Source organism: Scedosporium apiospermum, assembly GCF_000732125.1.
Source record: "Scedosporium apiospermum strain IHEM 14462 chromosome Unknown SEQ_SAPIO_0132, whole genome shotgun sequence".
Lineage (NCBI taxonomy): Eukaryota > Fungi > Ascomycota > Sordariomycetes > Microascales > Microascaceae > Scedosporium > Scedosporium apiospermum.
Window position 1 is genome coordinate 1,905,325 of NW_015971833.1, and position 21,959 is coordinate 1,927,283.

At 51.4% G+C, this 21,959-nt stretch overlaps 6 protein-coding genes across 6 annotated transcripts; 5 read left to right on the forward strand and 1 right to left on the reverse strand.

Annotated features, from left to right (window-relative positions):
* Positions 1–214: 214 nt before the first annotated feature.
* Positions 215–4,025, forward strand: SAPIO_CDS9253 (Beta-apiosyl-beta-glucosidase; the record flags this gene model as incomplete). The annotated part of the gene is made up of 5 exons (XM_016790692.1): positions 215–569; positions 651–976; positions 1,051–1,857; positions 1,917–2,172; positions 2,656–4,025. The coding sequence occupies 5 exons, from the start codon at positions 215–217 to the stop codon at positions 4,023–4,025; spliced, it is 3,114 nt and encodes a 1,037-aa protein (XP_016639995.1).
* A 992-nt stretch (positions 4,026–5,017) lies between these two features.
* SAPIO_CDS9254 (Major facilitator superfamily transporter) lies at positions 5,018–7,250 on the forward strand (the record flags this gene model as incomplete). The annotated part of the gene is made up of 6 exons (XM_016790693.1): positions 5,018–5,494; positions 5,576–5,649; positions 5,710–5,816; positions 5,878–6,462; positions 6,534–7,012; positions 7,077–7,250. The coding sequence occupies 6 exons, from the start codon at positions 5,018–5,020 to the stop codon at positions 7,248–7,250; spliced, it is 1,896 nt and encodes a 631-aa protein (XP_016639996.1).
* A 223-nt stretch (positions 7,251–7,473) lies between these two features.
* SAPIO_CDS9255 (8-amino-7-oxononanoate synthase) lies at positions 7,474–8,935 on the reverse strand (the record flags this gene model as incomplete). Its single annotated transcript, XM_016790694.1, has 2 exons — positions 7,474–8,003; positions 8,086–8,935. 2 exons carry the CDS (start codon positions 8,933–8,935, stop codon positions 7,474–7,476), a joined length of 1,380 nt encoding a protein of 459 aa, XP_016639997.1.
* A 327-nt stretch (positions 8,936–9,262) lies between these two features.
* Positions 9,263–11,928, forward strand: SAPIO_CDS9256 (Bifunctional dethiobiotin synthetase adenosylmethionine-8-amino-7-oxononanoate aminotransferase; the record flags this gene model as incomplete). Its single annotated transcript, XM_016790695.1, has 4 exons — positions 9,263–9,450; positions 9,589–9,685; positions 9,751–11,075; positions 11,145–11,928. 4 exons carry the CDS (start codon positions 9,263–9,265, stop codon positions 11,926–11,928), a joined length of 2,394 nt encoding a protein of 797 aa, XP_016639998.1.
* A 945-nt stretch (positions 11,929–12,873) lies between these two features.
* SAPIO_CDS9257 (uncharacterized protein) lies at positions 12,874–13,903 on the forward strand (the record flags this gene model as incomplete). The annotated part of the gene is made up of 2 exons (XM_016790696.1): positions 12,874–13,393; positions 13,542–13,903. 2 exons carry the CDS (start codon positions 12,874–12,876, stop codon positions 13,901–13,903), a joined length of 882 nt encoding a protein of 293 aa, XP_016639999.1.
* Positions 13,904–16,961: 3,058 nt separating this feature from the next.
* SAPIO_CDS9258 (uncharacterized protein) lies at positions 16,962–17,947 on the forward strand (the record flags this gene model as incomplete). Its single annotated transcript, XM_016790697.1, has 5 exons — positions 16,962–17,045; positions 17,131–17,208; positions 17,301–17,411; positions 17,470–17,495; positions 17,578–17,947. The coding sequence occupies 5 exons, from the start codon at positions 16,962–16,964 to the stop codon at positions 17,945–17,947; spliced, it is 669 nt and encodes a 222-aa protein (XP_016640000.1).
* Between the last annotated feature and the right edge of the window lie 4,012 nt (positions 17,948–21,959).

Sequence of the window (21,959 nt, forward strand, 5' to 3'; positions counted from 1 at the left end):
CGCCCCACCATCAGCCAAACACTAAGACTATCCCGGAAGAAGCACCCTGGCTCCGTTCGACATGTCGCTCTTCAGCATTGACGCTTTGTTGCATATGGGCACCTTCTATAAAATCTACTGGAACCTTGAGGGGGAGCTCCAAGCACGACCTTGATCCCACTTCACGCCTCATCACCCAGTGATTCATTCACTCCTCTCCTTGAGCTAATCTGCCATGGCAATCAAATCTACACTCCTCTCATGTGGCCTGCTGCTGCTGCAGGCCACCATCCCTTCACTTTTGCCGGGTGTCAGTGCCCAGAGCGACCAGATCCTCCTGGGCCAGGAAGGATCAACGTTCGGTCCGAGTGGAAAGGGACCCAACATCGTTTTCATCCTGACTGATGACCAGGACTTACACATGGACTCCTTAGACTACTTGCCTCTCATCAAGAAGCACCTCACTGATCAAGGCACACTCTTCAAGAAGCACTTTTGCACGACAGCAATTTGCTGTCCTGCTCGAGTGACCCTCTGGACTGGAAAGCTTGCTCATAATACCAATGTTACCGACGTTTCGCCTCCTCACGGTAGGTATTTGGTCTTCTCCTCGCCCTATTCTTTAAATCTTTCAATTTAAAAGAATATCAATCGACTCACCCCTCTTACAGGCGGATTCCCCAAGTTCGTCGCGCAGGGTCTCAATGACCACTACTTGCCCACCTTCCTCCAAGATCAGGGATATGCGACGTATTATACGGGCAAGCTCTTCAATGCTCACGACGTCAACAACTACAACAACCCGTATCCAGCGGCATGGACTGGCTCCGACTTCCTTCTCGATCCGTTCACGTATATGTACCTTAATGCCACCTTCCAGCGCAACCAGGATCCGCCGGTGAGCTACGAAGGCCAATACAGCACGGATGTCCTTGCCGGCAAAGCTCTGGGCTTTCTAGATGAGGCCGTGGCTGGCGGCAAGCCGTTCTTCCTCGGAGTAAGTAGAGTAACTTATCAAAGCGTAAAAGAGTCTAGTTATTTAGAACAAGTACTGAATTTTAAACTTTACAGATCGCACCTGTAGCGCCTCATTCAAATGTTAATTTGGGCAAGTTGGTCAACGAAAACGACTCCTTCTCTCTTCCCATTGACCAACCCGATGTATCTGCCTACTTTTCACCACCCATTCCCGCTGAGCGCCACGCTCACTTGTTCCCTGACGCCGTCGTTCCCCGAAGGGCCAACTTCAATCCCGACTTCCCGTCCGGCGCCAACTGGATCTATCAGCAGCCAAAGCAGAGCCCGGAGAACGTCGCCTTCAACGACCACTACTACCGTAGTCGATTGAGGGCTCTCCAAGCCGTTGACGAGCTCGTCGACTCCGTCGTCGAGAAGCTTGACGCCCACGGTATCTTGGACGATACGTACATCTTTTACACAACTGATAATGGCTTCCATATTGGCTACCACCGGCTGCAGCCCGGAAAGGAGTGCGGCTTCGAAGAAGACATTAACATTCCTTTAATCGTCCGCGGACCCGGAGTCCCCAAGGGCCAAGTATCCGAGATTGTGACTCAGCACGCCGATTTGACGCCCACCATCGTCAAACTAGCCCAAGGACCCTCCCGTGCCGACTTTGACGGCATCCCCATCCCCCTTACGGAGGAGGGACTTACTGACGCAGCCAAGACTCGCCATGATCACATTGGGGTAGAATTCTGGGGAATTGCTGCCGCGGAAGGCAAATTCGGCTTCTTTGGGCGTAACCAATCCCTCGTCCTGAACAACACATACAAGGCGATTCGTATCGTGTCGGAGGAGTATAATCTGTACTACTCTGTGTGGTGCACGAACGAGCATGAGCTCTATGACTTGAATGTAAGTTTTTGCACTGTCCTGACTAAGCACCTGAGGAACAGGAAAGCTAATCCTCGAAGACGGATCCCGAACAAATACAAAACCTGCTCAGGCCTGACTCCAAGGTGACAACTCTCTTGGGCTTGCCAATCGGCAAAATCGTAGCTCGCCTCGACTCGCTACTCCTCGTCACCAAGTCCTGCAAGGGCATCACCTGCTCCAAGCCGTGGGATGCGCTTCACCCGCAGGGCAACGTCGCGTCTCTCTGGGACGCGCTTTCGCCGCGCTTTGATACCTTTTACGAGAAGCAGCAGGCGAAGGTCTCTTACTCTCGTTGTGAGTTGGGATATATTGTTGAATCCGAGGGACCGCAGTTTGAGAAAGATGGCCTTGTTTATAGGAGGGGTTCGTCTTGGAGTGACTGGGTGTAAGCGGTGAGGAGGGAGGGCGATGAAACCTCTTTCTCGTCCCGGAATGGTCGAAGAAGGAAACTTGGCGTAAAATCCCGTTTGGCTCGGGACTGTTTTTACGTCTTGTTGCGGCTTCGGGAGAGTGATGACCGAGATCAAAGACGAATGAAAATGATCTGTCAAATACTTGTTTCATAGTTCTTCGTTATATAAATTGAAAGCGTTTCAGCATGGGCGCTTGATTCCTTCTATCTCTCTGCTTTCTTGGATTCAAAAGACCTTTTTCAAAGAACCAACCATCAAGCCAAGATATACAACAAAATGCAGCCGCTTTCAGAATCACAATTTGATCCGTCCATCAAGGGATCTCTTCCATCAGGTTTTCATTGGGGCTATGCGACCTCCGCAGTCCAGATCGAAGGCGCCTGGAACCAAGGAGGCAAAGGCCAATCGATATGGGACACGTTTTGTCACAGCCCCGGACGTATCAAGGACAACAGCACCGCTGACGATGCATGTTTATCGTACCAGCTCCATGAGCAAGACATCGCTCGCATGAAGGAATACGGAGTCACTGCCTACCGCTTCTCCCTGTCTTGGTCGCGCATCATCCCGCTCGGTGGAAAGGACGACCCAGTAAATGAAGAAGGAATCGCATTCTACAATACGCTCATAGACACACTCTTGCGGAACGGAATCACCCCGTTCGTTACACTATTCCATTGGGATTTACCCAGCAGCCTATACGAGCGATATCGTGGCATGCTTGATCAAGCTCAATACGCACCAGACTTTGTTCGTTATGCCCAAGTCTGTTTCGAGCGCTTCGGAGACAGGGTGAAGCACTGGATCACGTACAATGAGCCGGCATTGGTTGCTCGTGCGGGACACGGCGAAGGCAGACACGCTCCCGGGCATATAAGCCCAACGGAGCCCTTCATCGTCGCACATACCCAGCTAGTATCCCACGGCCACGTGTGTGCAATGTATAAACGTGAATTTCAGCCAACGCAAAACGGCCACATTATGATCACGCTAGACGGCGGCTGGTCTGAGCCCTGGGATGCAGATGACCCGCGAGACGTCGAAGCCGCGCAACGAGCAACCGAATTCGAAATTGCATGGTTCGCCGACCCGCTCTTCGGAAGTGGCGAATGCGATTACCCGGCATCAATGAGAGCTCAGCTCGGCGACTGCCTGCCTCATTTTACACCAGAGGAAAAAATATTAGTGCGAGGAAGCTCGGAATTCTATGGGATGAACTCGTACACCTCCTACTTCGTAAAACACCGCAACGAATCCCCCGAGGAGGGAGATTTCCGCGGCAATGTTATCAGGCTTGACCAGAACAAGGCGGGAGTTGAGCGAGGGATCGAGAGCGATACGCCCTGGCTGCGGACTGCCCCGTGGGGTTGGGCAAACCTGCTACGATGGATCTGGAACCGCTATCACGTCCCTATCTACATTACGGAGAATGGAACTACGGCCAAAGGGGAGCTTGAGTTTCGACCAAGGAGCCCGGACGACATCCTCGAGGATCCCCACCGCATAGAATTTTACCGATCTTATCTCGCCGAGGTGGCCAAGGCGTGTCAAGAAGGAATTATCATCAAATCGTATTTCGCCTGGTCTTTGCTGGACAATTGGGAATGGGCTCTAGGGTACACGGCCAGATTCGGGGTCACTTGGGTGGATTTTGACAGCCCCGAGAAGACTCGCCATGCAAAGCGCTCGGCATATTTCCTGAAAGATTTCTTTCAGCATTTGAAAAGGTCTTGAGGGCCCAACGGCTGTCGTAGCTGGGACTTACGCTTGACACTTTCCCTAGCCTTGAGCTTCAATTAATACATGACTGGTTATATGAATAGACTGATATGCAGATATCCCGAAACCTTCTCGTCCCCTTCATCGCCCCGAGATTGGACTTCGCGTGTCTCCCCTCCCCTCTATGTTCCACCCCCAGACATCGGCATGTCGAACCAGATATGTCGCCAACTGCCGTGAAGATGACGTGGGGGTTATCTCCGGAGGCCATTGACTTCCCGTCCATGATCTACCGCATGGAAGTAGGTGGGCAAGGACAACGAAGGCATGCTGCTGTGCTTCCCCAACGCACCAATGCAGGCCGCACGCCCGCGACCAACAATAAACTGAATTGTAATCAATACTACGCCGAACAATTACAAATCCATTCTCAAGAAGATGATAATATGTGATCAGAAAATCACGCCTGCCGTGCCGCCCAAGACGACATTTCGGACGAGAGTGGGGCCAAGATATGTCGCCATATTGCGCAACCGGCGCGATGGACCGGACCCCGGTTCGCCAGGATAAGGATTGCATTCGCCAAGACATGCACCGGGATTTGCGAGGCCGAGGCAGGGAAATCCAATGCTACGGGACGAGAGGAGCCGCTGTTGCTGGATACGACTAGTCTTGTTCACTGGGACACTGACTCACTTAGAATGGAGCTATGAAGGAAATCTGATTCCGCTCCTCTATATCCTGGCAAGCCAATTGAACTAATTGAACAAGGGTGATGGTGCTAGAGAGTCCGCATTTCGGATCCCACCAACCAGTTGGAGTTGATGACTACGAAGCACCGGTCAGCGGGACCCAGCAATGAGAGTCATTCCTGTCGCCTAGTCAAGGTCTGCTCCCCTACCTGGCATGCCCCCCCTAGCGTCCTCCCAATGTGCTGATTTTTGGAATTTCTCGCCTTCTCTTCCCTTGCTGCATTGTGAATCGGACATCTGCTACCGAGTGACAACATGGGAGAGCGTAGAGGGAGTCTCAACCCTCAACCGGGGCCGAGTGCAACAGGCGCAGGTGAGAGGACGCCTCTTCTGCCTTCCTATGAGACCCGTAATCGCCTATGGTCTTTCCGGTCATCTTCATCAAGTGAGAGCTCCCTTACAATATCCAGCCTCGACAGCTCGGAAAGCAGTGCCTTCATCCCCTGGTACTGGGCCGAATCTAACGACGTTGAAGTCACACCGCCTACTCCCGATACAGACCCCCCGGAGTATCCTGAAGACGATGAGGCCCTCCAGAAGGATGATGGGACGAGTCTGAACCCTATCAAGAAGGTTATTGCCATCTTGATACTGGGAATGTTTACTGCGAACGCCGATGGGTCTCTGGTGCTTGCGACGCACTCGACAATAGCGTCCGAGTTTAATAACTTGGAGGCGTCGAGCTGGCTTCTCACCTCGTTCGCTCTTGCTGGCGCGTCATGCCAGAGCATCGTCAGTCATACTCATTTTAAACACCTTTATGAACTATGGGCCGAACCCTACAGGGACATATCACTAACAAGGTCCAAATAGAGCGGCCAGCTCAGCGACATCTTTGGGCGCCGGCCAATTTTGGCTCTGTCGTATACGCTATTTGCCGTGGGTTGGTAAGTATTTCCCACCTAGTCTGAATGGAACGCGGCAGCTCGCTAATAGTTGCATTTAAGTGCTCTTGTCGGCGTTGGTCAGTCCATGTGGCAAGTGGTCTTGGGGCGATCAATCTCGGGTGCAGGGGGCTCTGCCATGGGTGTAGTAGCAGCACTTCTGATTTCAGGTTTGTGGTTCCCATCTATACATCCGTGTTTCGCTTGCACCCTCTTCTAACTTGAGACTAGATCTTGTCCCACTTCGAGATGTCGCAGCATGGCAGGCCGGGCTCAACCTCGCCGCCACTACTGGTCGAAGTCTGGGAGGACCCGTAGGCGGATTTCTCGCCGACACGATAGGCTGGCGGTGGTCCTTTACCGGACAGGCGCCAATCTTTCTCCTCGCCACCTTGCTGAGTTGGTTGTTCCTCCCACGGGGGCATCCAACCGTCCATGTGAAGGACATCGTTGAAGACACCGTGCCCATTGATGATGATTCAGAAGCCAATGCCATAAACGGCGACCTTCCCCCTTCAACAGTTCCACAACAGGAGAGTCGCAGTTCATTGGCACGGATCGATTTCCTCGGTGCATTCCTCCTAGCCATCACGATCCTAGCTATCTTGATCCCGCTTGATATTGGCGGGAAATCATACGCCTGGACGCATCCTGTCATCCTCCTCATTTTCACTACGTCTCTCATCGCCGGCTTACTTTTCTTTGCGGTGGAATCGAAATGGGCTCCTGAGCCAGTTTTCCCCTTGGAGCTGTTGCAGAAGCGTAGTATAGTGAACTCTTACTTTATCACCGGCGCAATGACCGCGGCACAGTTGGGTCTGTCTTCTTCACCTTGGGGCCGACGCCACCCCAAACGAGCCTGCCACCTACTAACGAACGAGTATTAGGCCTCATGTTCTCGGTTCCGATCTACTTTCAAGTCACCCAGAGGGTGTCGAACGCCAAAGCTGGGGCACATCTTTTCCCAGCTGTAATGGGCAACGCTCTAGGAGCAATCGTCGCAGGAATAATAATCAAGAAAACCGGACATTATAAAAAAACCCTCATGATGGGAACATTCGCGTCGGCATTCTCCTACTTTCTCCTGTTCGTACGCTGGCACGGCGACACCAATACCCTCGAATCCCTGTACATCATCCCTAGCGGGTTCGGCATGGGCATCACCCAGACCGCCATCTTCACGGCCATTCAAGCCTCCGTCGACCACAGGAAGAAGGCGCCCGCGATAGCTGGGATGTACCTCACTTCGCAGCTCGGCATGATTCTGGGACTGGCGATAGTCAGTGCCGTTGTGATGGAGACAGTGCGGTGGAAATTGGACAAGCTGCTCATCTCGCTGGATATTTCCGAGGCTGTCCGAGCCGAGGTAGGAAGTTCCCACATGCCGCGGTTACGTATGACAGAAAATGCTCACATCCCCTCTTCTTTAGATTATCGAAAACGCGGCCTCGAATATTGATTACCTTGATCAAGTTTCCGGGGGCGTTTATGATGCCATCGTCGAGTCTTACATTCTCGGTCTCGAATGGTCACATTTAGTTTCCATCGGTTCCTCGTTGTTTGCCTTTTCCGCGTCGGCGTTCCTAAGGGAAGAAAAGCTCTAGGTTGAGTTAAGAATGGACTTTTAAAACAAGACAAGAAACAAAAAAAGGGCGGGCATAGAAAAAAAAAAAAAAAAGAAAAAGAAAAAAAGGGGTTGCGAAAAGGGGCGGACGTTCTGGATTATCAGCAGGAAGGTATCTTGAAAGTGATCCTCATGGGCCATGGCTCTCAAGATAGCCGAGATCTGTAGACCCCAAGAAATCAATTCATGTACGTATTTGACAGTTATATGCGTGGCTTAAATGTGGTTTCTCTGTTCTTGGCCGAATCATTCCCGCGTCCACCTTTTTTGGCGATTTCCAGAACGAGCCAAGCCCCGATAGCCTCTGATAACCCCCTCACCTCTTCCAACGTATTTCCCGCGTGAAGACAAACTCTCACGCGTTCCTTTCCAAGGGGAACAGTAGGCGCAACTATAGGGCGTATCATGTAGCCGCGATCCTGGCAATACTTGGCTAGACTTCGCGGACGGGATGTCAGCACAGGAATAATGGGCGACTCGGGTTTCCTGGGGTTGACGTAGAGGATCCTTGGGTCGGGGTTATAGCGTTCGCAGAGGGACAGAAGTAATGTGTGAGCTTGCTCGACTATATCCCACAGGTGTTTGAGACGAGGCTCAGCTTTGCCGCTCATGAGATACTGGTACGTCGTTTCGATGCTGGCGAGGGTAGTAAAGGGAGGAGCAGTGGTGTAGATGAAGGTGCGAGCGTAATTAACCAGGTACTCTCTCGTGGCAGGGGAACATAGCACAATTGCTGCAAGTTGATGTGGACAGTTAGTTACGTTCCAATATCAGAGGATAAGGGCGACACTTCATAGCTCCGAACTTGAACTTACCCCCTGCACAACTCATCGCCTTGCCGAATGTGTGCAACCGCGCCCAGACCCTGTCCTCAAGCCCCAGGGAGCAAACTAGCCCTCGACCTCGTTCACCGATAATACCCGTCGAATGTGCTTCATCGACGATGATGTATCCGTTGCCTTTGGGAAGTAGCTTTTCGACACACTCGACAATTTCTTTTAGGGGGGTGACGTCTCCATCCATGCTGTACACGCCCTCTACCCCAATAAAGACGTTTCTTGTCCCAGATCTGATACCCTCGTTCTCTCGCACCAGAGTGTCTAGAATGCTTGATAAGGCTAAGTTGGTGGTTGACGATGCCGCCTGTACACCACCCGCCGTCTCTCGTGGGTAGGCAGTATTATGCAAGAAGGGGATTCTCTTCGATGCGCGACTCAACTTCATTCCGTCATGCACACTGGCGTGTATCAACTCATCATAGACAATGACATCTCCTGGCTGAGGAGCAGAGCTAAAGAGACCAACGTTCGCATCGAACCCCGAACTGAACAAGAGACCGGCCTTTGCCCCGTGGAACGCAGCTATCTCACGCTCCAGTGACTCCGAAAGAGATGAGTTTCCATCCAGTAGGCGCGATCCTCCCGATCCAAGCAAGGATGCAGACTGGCCATGACTGCTGGATGCCGTGGCGGCGTCGACTTCGCTTTGTAGCCTTTGGAGATATTCGCGCTGGACATCCTCGGAGGTTGACAGGGAGAGATATGAGTTTGACGAAAAGTCCGCGGAATTGGGGGGAACCACCGTAAGACGGCGAAGTCGGCTCTTCGCCTCCCGGCGTGCCAGGATCTCTTGAAAGGTCTTCTCCAGCCCTTTCACTTGAGACATGGTTGGAAAATAGGTTGAGGCTCTATTGCTGACCCTGTTCCGAGGTAGGCGGGGGTAAAATAAGCTTTCAATATTCCTATCCGCGGCTCAGGTCGGTCTGGAAAGAAACGGTGGTAAAGCGTAAAGCGTGGGGGAGAAACGAGCTAGTCTGAAAGCGGATTAATGTGACTCGACGCAGGAACAGAGATTTTAATGCCGATTTAACCCCGCCCCCGTTTCACTTAACCCGTGGAGAGCGAACTGCTTCTCTCCATCGTTCGTCAACTGAACAATGCTTTTTGTTCGGGGTGCACAACCGGACGGAGGACGCACTGACGTATAGCGAGAATGGCCCCCGTTGGAGTGCTTTTGTGGCGCTCCCTCAAGGCTTACCAGGTCTTTGGTGCCAACACCGACGTTGGCAAAACTATCTTTACTACATTGCTGTGCAATGCCAGCCGGAGATTCCGACCTGATGAACAAATCTCTTTTCTAAAGCCGGTTTCCACCGGTTCAGTAGACGAGGCGGATGACGGGTGTAAGCGCCGCCATCTCATGTTGCCCCGTCTCTGAACATTCATGCGACTGACAATGACCGTGCTAGAAGAACTTCTTTCCTTTTTACCAATGTTCGTGATGATAATAATTACGCTCTTCTCCCTAACTTGACCTAGCCATATCAAGAAGTTTGCTTCGCAGACCTCGACAAAAACCCTATTTCAGTTTGAAGATCCCGTTAGTCCCCATCTTGCCGCTACGATATCAAAGCAGGTATCTTAACCCCCCAGATGCCCCTCTCCTCTCTGAATCGCACCCCTTCTCATTCTCTCCCGTAGTCCACTCCCGCCGATCATGTCGTCCTCGAGACAATCCGCCATCATGCCGCAAGTCGCGCCTTAGACGGCCCTGGCTGGTTATTCCTCGAAACAGCCGGCGGTGTTCATTCCCCGGGTCCTTCAGGAACCACACAAGCCGATCTCTACGCGCCACTTCGGTTACCCGTCGTCCTCATTGGCGACTCCAAGCTCGGAGGTATTTCGCAAACCATCTCAGCATTCGAGTCGTTACGGATCCGCGGCTACGACATCGAATCTGTATTGCTTTTTGAGAACGGCCACTACGACAACCATTCGTATCTTTCTGAGTACTTTGCCGGCGAACATGGAATCTCCGTGGAGGCTTTCCTACCTCCACCGCTCAGAGTATCGGATAGGGATTCAGACATCGCTGCTATGATCGAGTACTACGAGAAAGCAAGCTCTACGGAAAAGGCCCGCTCCGTCGTCGACAATCTCGAAAGCCGTCACAAAGACCGGATCTCACGCATCGAGGCGATGGCGAGCGAGGCTTACGACACGATATGGTACCCGTTTACTCAACACGGTCGTCTCTCGCCTTCGCGCATTACAACAATAACCTCCGCCCATGGCGACTACTTCCAGACTCTTGTACCCAACAGCTCCAGTAACCCGTCAAGCCAGTCGTTATTGCAACCTACATTCGATGGTTCCGCTTCTTGGTGGACGCAAGGCCTCGGTCACGCCAATCCAAAGCTCACGCTTGCAGCCTCGTACGCCGCCGGTCGGTACGGACACGTCATGTTTGCCGAAACGATCCACGAACCCGCGCTCGAGCTCGCGAAAACGCTTCTGGAGACCATGAACAATCCCAGGTTCTCGAGGGTCTTTTACTCGGATAACGGAAGTACGGGCATGGAAGTCGCCGTGAAGATGGCGCTACGAGCCACGCGAGAGAGGTACAACTTGGAATCTGGCGACAAACTCCACGTCCTTGGTTTGAGGGGTAGCTATCATGGTGACACGATGGGCGCCATGGATTCGACTGAGCCTTCTGTGTATAACGAAAAGGTGGAGTGGTACGACGGAAAGGGTTATTGGTTCGACTATCCCACCGTGATATGTGACAATGGTAGCTGGCAGGTGCAAGTGCCGAGGTCCCTCGAAGGACATCTGGGAGCAACCCAGGAGTATGGCTCAATGTCGGAGATCTTTGACATTAATCGACGAAGGCAGTCTGAAGTATACCGAAGCTATGAGAGCTACATCCGTACCTCTCTGGAGAGGCTGGTTAGAGAGGGACGTAGATTTGGTGCGCTCGTGATGGAGCCATTGGTTCTTGGCGCCGGGGGGATGATTATGGTGTAAGTAATGCTTCCAAGTTCTCCTGCCATCTCCTCCGCACTCCCAGACTTACGCCACGTTCGATCCAGGGATCCTCTCTTCCAACGGGCATTCGTCGACGTGGTTCGAAACTCGGCCGATATCTTCAGCGAAGGAGGTCCGACTTCCGAGGACCCAGACCCTCAAGCCTGGACGGGCCTTCCAGTCATCTTCGACGAAGTTTTCACGGGCCTCACTCGCCTTGGTCCGCTCTCGAGCTCCTCGTTTCTCGGTGTCGGCCCCGATATATCTGTCCACGCTAAGCTATTGACCGGTGGATTGGTCCCTCTATGCGCTACGCTCGCCTCGACAAGCATTTTCAAGGCATTCGAGAGCACTGACAAGACCGACGCGCTTCTCCACGGCCATAGTTATACCGCGCATCCTATCGGGTGTCAGGTCGCACTGGAGTCCGTAAAAGAGCTGCGGAGGATCGAAGAGGGGAGTACCTGGGACTGGGCGAAGCAATCATGGAAGGAGGCCTCGGGGCAAGCCTCCAAGAAAGGACAGAGTGGACATCGCCAACCGGTGGTCTGGTCCGCCTGGTCCGAGAGTTTTGTCAGCGAGGTTTCCAAGCAACCTCAAGTATCTGGAGTTTGGGCCCTCGGCTCGGTGCTCGCGATATACATGAAGGATGCCGTATCGGGATATACCAGCAACTCTGCGGCTAGAGTACAAGAGGCGTTGTCGAAGGGAGTTTCTTCGAGTGGAGATGGCTCCTGGAACGTTCATAGCAGGGTGCTGGGGAATGTTTTGTACATGATGGCGAGCCAGACCACGAAGCGAGAGGACATTGAACGCCTCGAAGGGTTGCTTAGAAAAGCAATTGAGTAAATTAAAGAAAATAAACGCGAATCAGCTTGATAGGGAAAGTTGGGGTAACGGTAATTTATATTCTAAGTGCTGTTTGCGTGTGGCTTAACCTGACTGACGGTTTCATTTCTTTACCTGGCTATCTCAAAGCTTGGAGTTGTGCCGAGGAAGCCGCGTCAGATTGTGATTCCGGGATTGTGCTACGCGTAGAAATCGTTCTCTTTCTTCGATACTGCTAACTGCAAACTGTAGCTCCAACGGAACCTGTAATATTTAGATGGAACTTGGAACTAGGACTTAGAGAAATGGAAGGCGAGACCAGAGATTTGGGGATTACTGGGGTTCCGCTTGTGGCCCTAGATGAAGGATTTACCTCAGCAACTGGCAGAGGGAGGCACGTCGATTCCAGACGGCACTGGCACTAGGACATGGTTCATTGGCATTGATGGGTTATTACTGGTAGAAAGGTAAATGAATAGGTGCGGTGTTACTAGCACATGCGAGATCGGAGGCCCTTGACGATACAGACGCCGGACGGATCCAGCGACTAACGTATTCAAGATTCCAGTGTGCTCTTCTCTTAATTAGGAACCCATAGCTAGCTCCAGAGTATTCACCTTCAACCCGTTCCTTCCCTGCTCAGATCTTAGATTTCTATTGAATCCTTGCTCCAGAGTCCAGAATGGAAGACATCTTGTGAATCGCCGCGTGGAGAGAACACATATAAATCCTCGCGAAGTCTCCCAAGTCTTCCTATCTCTTCTTCTTCCCAACTCTCTGTTTCATCCAGACTCCCAAACTACTTCTCCCCCTGCAACTCATATTTCCCAATTTGGTTATCCTTTCCACATCTCTCGATCTATTGATCATCACCCAAAAAAACAAATCAAGTCAACAACGATCCCCGAAGCCACTACAACATCGTCACTCATAATCACAATGCCGTTCATTTATGAGACTGCCAAGATGGTCGAGGTAGCCGAGTCCTCTCCTACCGGTGATGTGGTCTTGGTGGTGGGCCCGGGCCGGCTTCGTTTTCGCGCCCACTCGGCCACACTGGAAATGACCTCCGAAGTCTTCCGCGACATGCTTCACGACGGATGGAACGTCTCCGCGTCTGACCACGGCGAATACATACTTCACGATGATAACCCTGCCGGCTTTCGCCTCATTTTCGACGTGATCCATTTTAGGAACCGACATCGCGCGCCAAGTGCGGCCGATATCCTCGAAGCGGCCATTGTCGCCCACAAATATCAAATGGGAAACGCCTTGTCGCCGGCGTCGCGGCAATGGCTGAGGAGCCGCGGCGCTGGCTCCATGCACCCCAGGGCTCGCATGGAGCTATTAGCAGCGGCATATATCTTCAACGATTCCGAAGCGTTTGAAACTATTTCCTCGGAGTTGATCTTAGAATATGCGCATCATTATCATGGCATTGTCGATTTCAAAGTCCTGGATGTACATCTCCCCTGGCAAGTCGTCCGTAAGTAAGATCCTCGAGTCATTTCCTGGTTATCGACAAGCTTGGTTGATTCCCTCTTTGCAATTCTGTCTTCCCCCTCGTTATTTTTTTTTTTTTTCCTCTTTTTTTGTTTCCCATCTTTCCTGCTCGATTCTGACGACAATGGCAGACGGTCTTGAGGAAAGGCGAGCCCAGCTCCAAATCGACCTCCACCAACTCCTCATAACCTTGGTGGACAGGAGGGAAAACTGCCCCTGTGACAAACTCAAAGCAGATGCCCTGAAAGCACTCCAGGAGCAATATACCTTTCCCCGAATCCAGCAAGTCTCAATTTTAGACATCATCAGGGATATACTCCAGATTGTTTATGATGGACAGGATCCCAAGGTTGCATTCGATACATACCAGCCTGTTGGAGCGCCAATCGCATTCACCATCTACCAGGCACTGGAGCGTCTCCGAAAGGATAGCCGACTCTGTCTGATCTGCATTCGAGAGGGTGATTCGGATCCCATGTCGTGTGAGCATTAGACTCATACACTATTTTGAAGCTCTTAGCAGCACTTGAGCCTTTAGAAATGGGCCAGGCAGGGTGTAGCGGCTATGTCCTCTGTTGACTGTTTGCTTTTTTGAGGAAAAATGCAGAAGGATGTCTCCAGGGTTTGTGTGTCTCTTCTTCCCCTTTGTTTTTCTCTTCTCTTCTTTTATTGTATTATTGTCTTTAGTTGTTTCCTACATCAAAGATTGATGTCAGGCCTGGGGAGTGGAGTTGAGACATGAAATGATAATACCCTGTTAAGTTACTTTGCGTAAGTTAGACCTTTGTGCAAATCGGGCTGTCTTTCTTCCTATGTATGATGTATTATGATGTATTCTGGGGCCTGTCATTTGAGAGCTGTAAACATAACTAGGCCGATGTCCCCCATGCGCCTTGAGTTTTCGAGTAACCCAGTTCCCCCTTGCACAACCCCAGCCTGCTCTTAATTCAACTGCAGGACCCTCGTTCCAAAACCGCTTCCAGTTGGGGATAATGTTGGATAAGACGACGACATGCCTCGTCGCGCCTCTGCTGTTTCCCGCGTTCGCCCGAGGAAATAGAAGACTTGATCAAAGAAGAGAATGCAAAGGTGGCCGTCCCGGCAGCCATCAGCGGCAGCGCAACGGGAGCAAGAATCCCTGCTGATGCCATTGATACAAACGTACCAAGTTCTGACATCCCCGCGCCAGCCGCGGTAGCCGTGGCACATCTATCCTGCCTAGGACCGGTCAATTCAGTCTTGCGAAGTCTGTCGAACGTCTTGAACAGCTGTTTAATCGGGAAATAGGATCGGGGCCCGATGACCAATGCTGCTAGAATTAGCGCGTAGTCTACGTCGTTCCACCAGATCCACATGTAGTTTCCTTGAAAGTCCTTCCATATGACGTCAGAGTCTTTGAGGGAAGTTTCAAGACGTGTTAGCTTCGGTGGACACTCCGGGACAGATGCAGATGGGGCGAGTTGTAGGCTAGCACGCAGAATAAATACGTACATTGTTGGCATCTGCTGATGGGGTCTGTCCCATCGTTGACAAGCCCGAGATCCTTAATACCAATGGTGGTTTTGACTCTATCTCGAGTCCAGGTAAATTGCTGTTTCTGTTTGAATCCTCCGGAGATGTCCCAACAACTTGCAGACATCAACTTTTGGGATAATGTCATTCTAGACGAGGTCCACACCGACGCCTCTACTAGCGCAAACGTGAGGTGTGTTCGGAAAGCCAAAGACGAATCCATGGAGGGAATCTGGGATGTGTCGCTCGTGTCCCACGATATGGGCTCTGGGATCACGGCGGTTGGAACTTGAAAACCGTCGCTAATTGGCCCATACATATGGACTGGCGGTGATCGGATGAGTATCCCGTAATACGCATCGGGTCGGAGTGGTTTCTCGGAGTGCCCTGCTATCGCGAACGTTGGATTAAATTAGGAACTAATGCTGGCTTTCTCACAGGTACTATGTTAAGGAGAAGGAGAAAGGGGGGGGGCATAATACCTCGTCGAAGTTGCGGATCAGCGAAAGAAAAGGCCCAGCGAACTAAGTAGTCCATCCAGATCCGAATAGCGGCAATGAGGCGAGACGCAACATGCTGGAGCTGGTACCTCCAATGTTTGGTCCTTTCACTTCCAGCCTTCCGGATATCTCTCCACCAGTTATCCCATGGCTGAACTTCGGGAGACGTGCCAGAGCTCTGTTGCACAATCCCGGCGATCCTGAGCAGCCACGGAGGAATATCCGCGGAAAAGTCGTACCAAAGGGACGATAAGTAAATGGAGCATATGATGGCAAGGATGTCGCGATATATCTTGAGCTGTTCGGGGCAGAATCGGAAAACCACAAGTCCTGCGGTAACCAGGACTAGGAATTCGCGTTTTGTGATGTTGAGGTGAGGGTGGATCGGTTCCTGGGCCTCACGACTAAAGATCCAGGCAGTGCTGAATTGCTGCATTTTTTTTTTTTTTTTTTTTTTTTTTTTTTTTTCAAGAAGAAGAGATGTCGATATGTTGAGTGCCGACTGGCGAGAATCGACCAGGTTACTTGATTTTGAAGTTTAACTCTTCCCCAAAGAGAGAAAAGGAAGAGGGAAACTTTCCACTCTCGCCGCCATCAGGGAGATTGGGTGGCAACTTGCCCAGCCTAACTACGTGTCTTTGAAACGGCCCTCTCATCTGCATCGTGGACTCTTCGTGACGGTTAGATTGCCCAATTGCCCTGCTCCTCGATTGGATGCACGTCCCTCCCCCCAAGAAAAAAAATCCCTTTTTGGGCATGAAAGGAATTGATTGGGTCTTCACATTTCCATTCGTAGACCCGACTCGATTGCCTAATTGGCATGCTTTACACCTGCATCTGCATTATACACCCCTCTAGCTTGACGGTTCTCTTTGTGTACCATCCAGTTGTTTCGTGTCAGCCTTAGCCAAGGTGCATAGCGGATGAAACATTTGATGTCACTTGGGGATTGGAAGGGACGGGACGGGTTCAATGTTGTTTAAGGGTTCACTGTTCCCTTGTTTAAGTACTAGAGTAGAACCTCTCATCCTCTACAATGAACTACAACTCGGGGTTTGTAGGGGGCATCTTCAGCGGCGGACCGCCTGAAAAGCTGCACCACAGCACTACAGCATCAAATGTCTGGCGGGCAACAAAAATTCGCTTGTGCCACAGCTTCGTTAATGTGCCGAGGTAGTTACGTAATATTCGTAAACTTAATTGTTTACCCCTGGCAAGCCACAATGCACCAGACAGCAACTTGGATGGTGCCGCAACCAGCCACACACGCCACACAACCAGTACGATAAGTGGAATTATGCTTCGTTTTTAGGCGTTGTTCTCTGGTGTTTAGTGGATTAATGATCCAATGTAACACGGGTCCCGACGGCGTGGTAAATTGTTAATTTGATAATTCTGGGGCGTCGCACGATGGATGGGTTTTTGAATAAAAGCCTTCGAGTCCCTCTTCCCCCCTTACTTCGTACTACTCTTTCATTCCCGTGAACGAAAGAATCTCCGATCCACTCGCTTTCCCACGACCGAAACTCGACCCCGAAAATGCGCATGCACAATTCCGCCGCCGCTCTTGCGGCTCTCAGCGCACTGGTCGCACCTGTGGTACTCGCCCAGCAAACGACAATGGTACAAAACTTTCATTAGCACCAGACGCGAATCGCGGTCGAGGAGGAATCGCGCGACGACCCGCATTGCTAACATTCACCCGTAGCAACTGTGGTTTCCCATGATGGACCCCGCCGCTACCGAGGATATTTACGCAGACCAGGAACTAGTCATTAAAACGATTGTCAGTATAATTATTACCCCGCCCGCCCGCCGCCTAGGGATGATGATTCAACTTCGGATGCGGCTTGCTAATTCCGACACAACGAGCTGCAGGTCAACCAAGAGACAGTTGTTGAAATGCGGTGTAAGGATAAAGATAACACCGAGTGTGTTGTCGTCCCCTTCACGATCGGCCAGAGCAGTAAGGAGAACCCCGACCGCCCCGTAAGAAAATATCAACATTTGTCCGTCATGTTAACCGCCCGCCCTCCGCAGCATTCAGATTCACCTCGGCAGCGGTGACGGATAGTATAGGGTAAAGTAGCGGCCCACGCATATCATCACCCCCTTGCGCTAGTACTCGGAGAGCTAACTAACTTGGATTAATCAGTTACGGGGGACTGCCGGATGTAATCGACTGCAAGTTGACGGGATGTCCTACCGCCACGACGGGAGCCTGCAGTGTGGTAATTAACGCCGGGCATGCCAACAGCGAAACTAATCTCGTAACCACATCTTTACCTCTCGATACGGAATTGTTGCGGTTCCGTCCCATTGCTCTCGCTACGCCTCTTCCCGAGGCAGATTCGATTCAGTGCGACTCGCAGCCCGCAGCTAGTACCACGCCGTCCGCCACGGGAGAAAAGAGCGCAGAGACCAGCGCTAGCGCTAGCGCACCCAGCACCGAGAACTCGGGTTGGAAAGTCGCTGCGTCGTGGCCGGGAGTCGCCGCGGTTGTCGCACTTGGCCTCTTCATCTGAAGGGTTCGCTTTGCATCAAGTTCGGGTTCGTGTCGTTAAAGCTCAGTTTGGATAGTGCCTACGCGAAGTGGAAACTGTACTCATACATACCTTCTTGAATAACGATCCGGGGATGATCTTGCTGGTTGTGTATCTACGAAAGAGTGATAAAGATCAAAGTGGAGATCACCGCTGACGCTATCTCAGTCTGTACGACATTAGAGATCGAGATATTTTAGACTGATTAAAGGAATATACATACCAAGGAATAATCACAATAAGAAGACACATAATTATGAAATCCGAAAAAGGGTGCAATTAGAAAGGAAAAAGAATAGAGTGATGTTAGAAACAGACGTGGCATGGTTTTTGGACGCCATTTAACGGACTCTCCTTGACCGGTCACACAGGCACAACCAACCTCCGAACCGAGGTCAAACAGATCCAGGAGCTTTGGGTGATTGGAGCCTGCCTCATTTACTGTCCCTCAGGTCTTATTATACCGTATTTCTGTCGTCTTCACCCTGATAGAGATCATGCCACCTAGCCCTATGCTGGTGGGCTTTTGCCAAGCCGGCTGGATTTGCGCGGATTCGTAATTCCTTCTACTGCACAGCACATGGCCGATTCGTCTTGGTTTGTGCAAGTGACATGTTGAGCTCAGCTTGGCTTTGGAGAATGACGCTGCTGGTTGTTGATTGGATGTGAAAAGCCTGCCTGTTCTTGGCGGACGTTGCCCTGTGAGTGTGTATGAAGGCAAAGCTACACTAGCGCAACTTCTTGGCATTTATCGACAAGTCTATAATAAAGGATAGGGACCCCAGCAGATGCAACGGAGTCCTGCTAAGTGTATCGCTCGTAGTTCTCCGCGGAGGTGCCCCATTTTCTCTGGTCGGCGTTCAGGAGAATCTTTTGTGCTGTTTGATGATGGCCAAGCCAACGTCTATTCCTAATATACGGTTGCCCTCCGGATGGCGGAATGCGGGTGTCATAAACACAACACTGATTTGTGCTCTTTCTATCATCTTGATCACCCTGTTATTCATCTCCGCCTTCCGCCTAGGCTCAGGATGGCCCTCAATCTTCGACTCGGTATTATACTTCTCGGGTTACTGCCCAACAGCAAACCGGAAAAACATCATCTTTCACGTTGGTCTTAACGCCCTTGCCACCCTCGTCCTGGCTTCATCAAACTTCTTCATGCAGATCCTATGTTCACCTACACGAGAGGACATCGACAAGGCACACCGTCGCGCTCGATTCCTTGAGATTGGCGTCCAATCCGTCAGGAACCTTCCCTTCATCCCCGTGCCGAAGCTATTGTTCTGGCTACTCCTCTGCGCCAGCTCAGTCCCGCTCCACCTATTCTTCAACGGCGTCGTTACGGAGTCTAGAGCCTCGACAAACTTTTTGCTCATCATAGCATCGGATTCATTCCTCAGTGGTGGAAGTTGGTCGTATCCCGCAACCGCAGACGATTACTATCATCAGCTCAACACAGATGTCCCCTTTGGCTTGAGAACGACGGATTTTCTGTCCGAAGTAGCTTTTAACTCTTCTACTTGGGAGAAAAGGAACCTGAGCTCTTGCTTGTCCGTTTATGACGACCCGAGGAAAGCGTTAATAGCGTATCGCCACGTCCTGATGATCGCGCATGACGAAGGTGATGCCGAGACAACGGGTTGGAATGCGTCAGAAATCCGAGTTGACTTCCATCGATGGAAAAACTCGGACGTGATATGGCCGCCTCATTCCCTGAACCCCCTGTGGTCCATAGAGTTGTTCGAGCGTACAGATCAGTCGGTTGGTGAACGGCATAAAGAGAGGAGCGCACGAGGCGCAGAGGATTTCGAGATATGGGACTCGTGGAATTGGGTTCACAATAGGACCCGGCTAGACCCAGACACAAGTCTGATAACTCCGGATCCTTTGCGTATCAAGGACGGTCAACCCCGACTTAAGGTCGAGTACTGTCTGATGGAGCCGTTCATTGCCCCTTGTGAGGTGCAGGTGCAAAACGCTGCTCTTCTCTTCGTTTGCATTTTCTGTCTTGTCAAGTCGTTAACTTGCGTAGTCACGTTGACATCTTTTTGGCGACAGGAACCCCTCGTCACTCCAGGAGATGCGATAGCGTCTTTCATCAAAGAGCCGGATCGGAATACCGAAAACATGTGTTGGGCCAGTAAGAGACCGCTGTCCTCCAAGACTCTTCTAGATGAACGGCGGATATGGGTTAGAGGACCGCGACAATGGAAGTCAGAGAGACGCCGACTGGGATCTGCTGTCCCATGGGGTATTTGGGCATTCTCTTATTTTTGCATATGCTTCATGTTGGGCGTGGCACTTCAGCAGGCATTAGTCGCGTGGAGTTACCAACCGTGGTAAGTATTCTACTCGCGTGAGCAGTGAACACCCATGAGATCCAAGCTGACTTTTTATTGTTCCTTGCTCTGGTGATTAGGGCCACTTCAGTCTTCGGCCCCAACGCCGCCAACGGGAATTACCGGTCGTTCCTTCCCTGGAGCGACACGCCCCTAGGTTCAACGATCGTCGTGAATCTGCCGCAGATAGGACTTTCGATTGCGTATTTCTCGTTTAACGGTTTGTTTACGCGGATGATATCTGAACGGGAGTGGGCCAACTTTAGCATTTCGTTCCGACCACTCCGAGTTTCACGTCCCCAGGGGTCCCAAAAGTCGACTTATAGACTGCAACTACCTTACCGATGGTCTATTCCTCTCATTGTCGTTAGCGGAACATTGCATTGGCTAGTGTCAAATGCTAGTTATAAGCAGACTTATTCTAGTACGTAACTGCATCCATAAGTAGGGTTTGGGGACTGAGAGAACGATGAGCTGAATATTAATTTTGTGAAATAGGCTGGAACGCAATCCCCCCATACCACGGCAGCGATTCTGCCAACGCCGGAGTGGGAATTTCTACCAGGGCGACGCTAATTTCCTTCGGGATAGGGACATTCCTGGCACTAATACCGCCAATCCTCGGCATGTTTGAAATTCCCGGCAACATGGTCGTAGCAGCGAGTAGCTCTGCGGTCATGTCGGCGGCTTGTCATTGCATTCCGACAGAGTCGGTGGAGTTGGCCGACATTGACCCATCTTCGAGCGAGAGGCTGCTTGAAAGTGAGCCCCGAGATGATAGCGACGCGGAGGAGGACAGGCGGACACGGATGTTGTATAATATGTCTATCCAGGAATTGAAATGGGGCATCGTATCGCCCGGGAACGGGACGGCTGAGGATCCCGGCCATTTGGCATTCGGCACGATGGATCAGGAAATTCAGCCGCCCATTATTGGGCGCTGGTATGCTGGGTCTGGGTGCTGAGGTAGGCAGGTTCAGTATCTAGCGAATGGCATTGCACCCCGTTGATGCGCGAGCCATCGAGCAATGCCGAAAAGTGACGTAGGAGGAGGGCGATCGACTGAACGCCTACAGGGAGAGGTGACGTACGAACAGTCAACTTGATTTTGCCATCGCTGTCGATGTCTATCAGAGTTTAGCTCACAAAACCTATGGATAGAACGAGTATGGATATCGCTCTAGTGGCCCGTACGGAAACCCCCTAGGTGCATGCGCAGATACCCCGAAAATAGTTAAGATGTTATTCCCCAGCAGGGGAGTGTGCACTTAATGTAAAACTCCCAAAGGTGCCATCGTTGTACCATTGCCACCAATGGAAGGAGTCCCCAGAATATCAGATGCCCCGGGACTGTGATGGGACAATTGGCTATGCGCGGTTGTCCCTGAGGCACACAACTCCAGACATGCACTCATCGCCATTGCGAAGCCCTTGCATCGAATAAGCTTCTTCTGACCGCATTTAAGTGGCACATAAAGAGTCCATTAGATTGAAATCCCTCTGAAAATAGGTACGCGGTCTCTGCTATTGTGGCTGGGCATCAAATGGAACCATGGTCCCGGACTTTATGCAGATTCTGCATGAATTTGGAGATCCTATAACAGCGCCGTTCCCCTTCCGTCACTGCCGAATATCCACTCCCACCGTTTAAA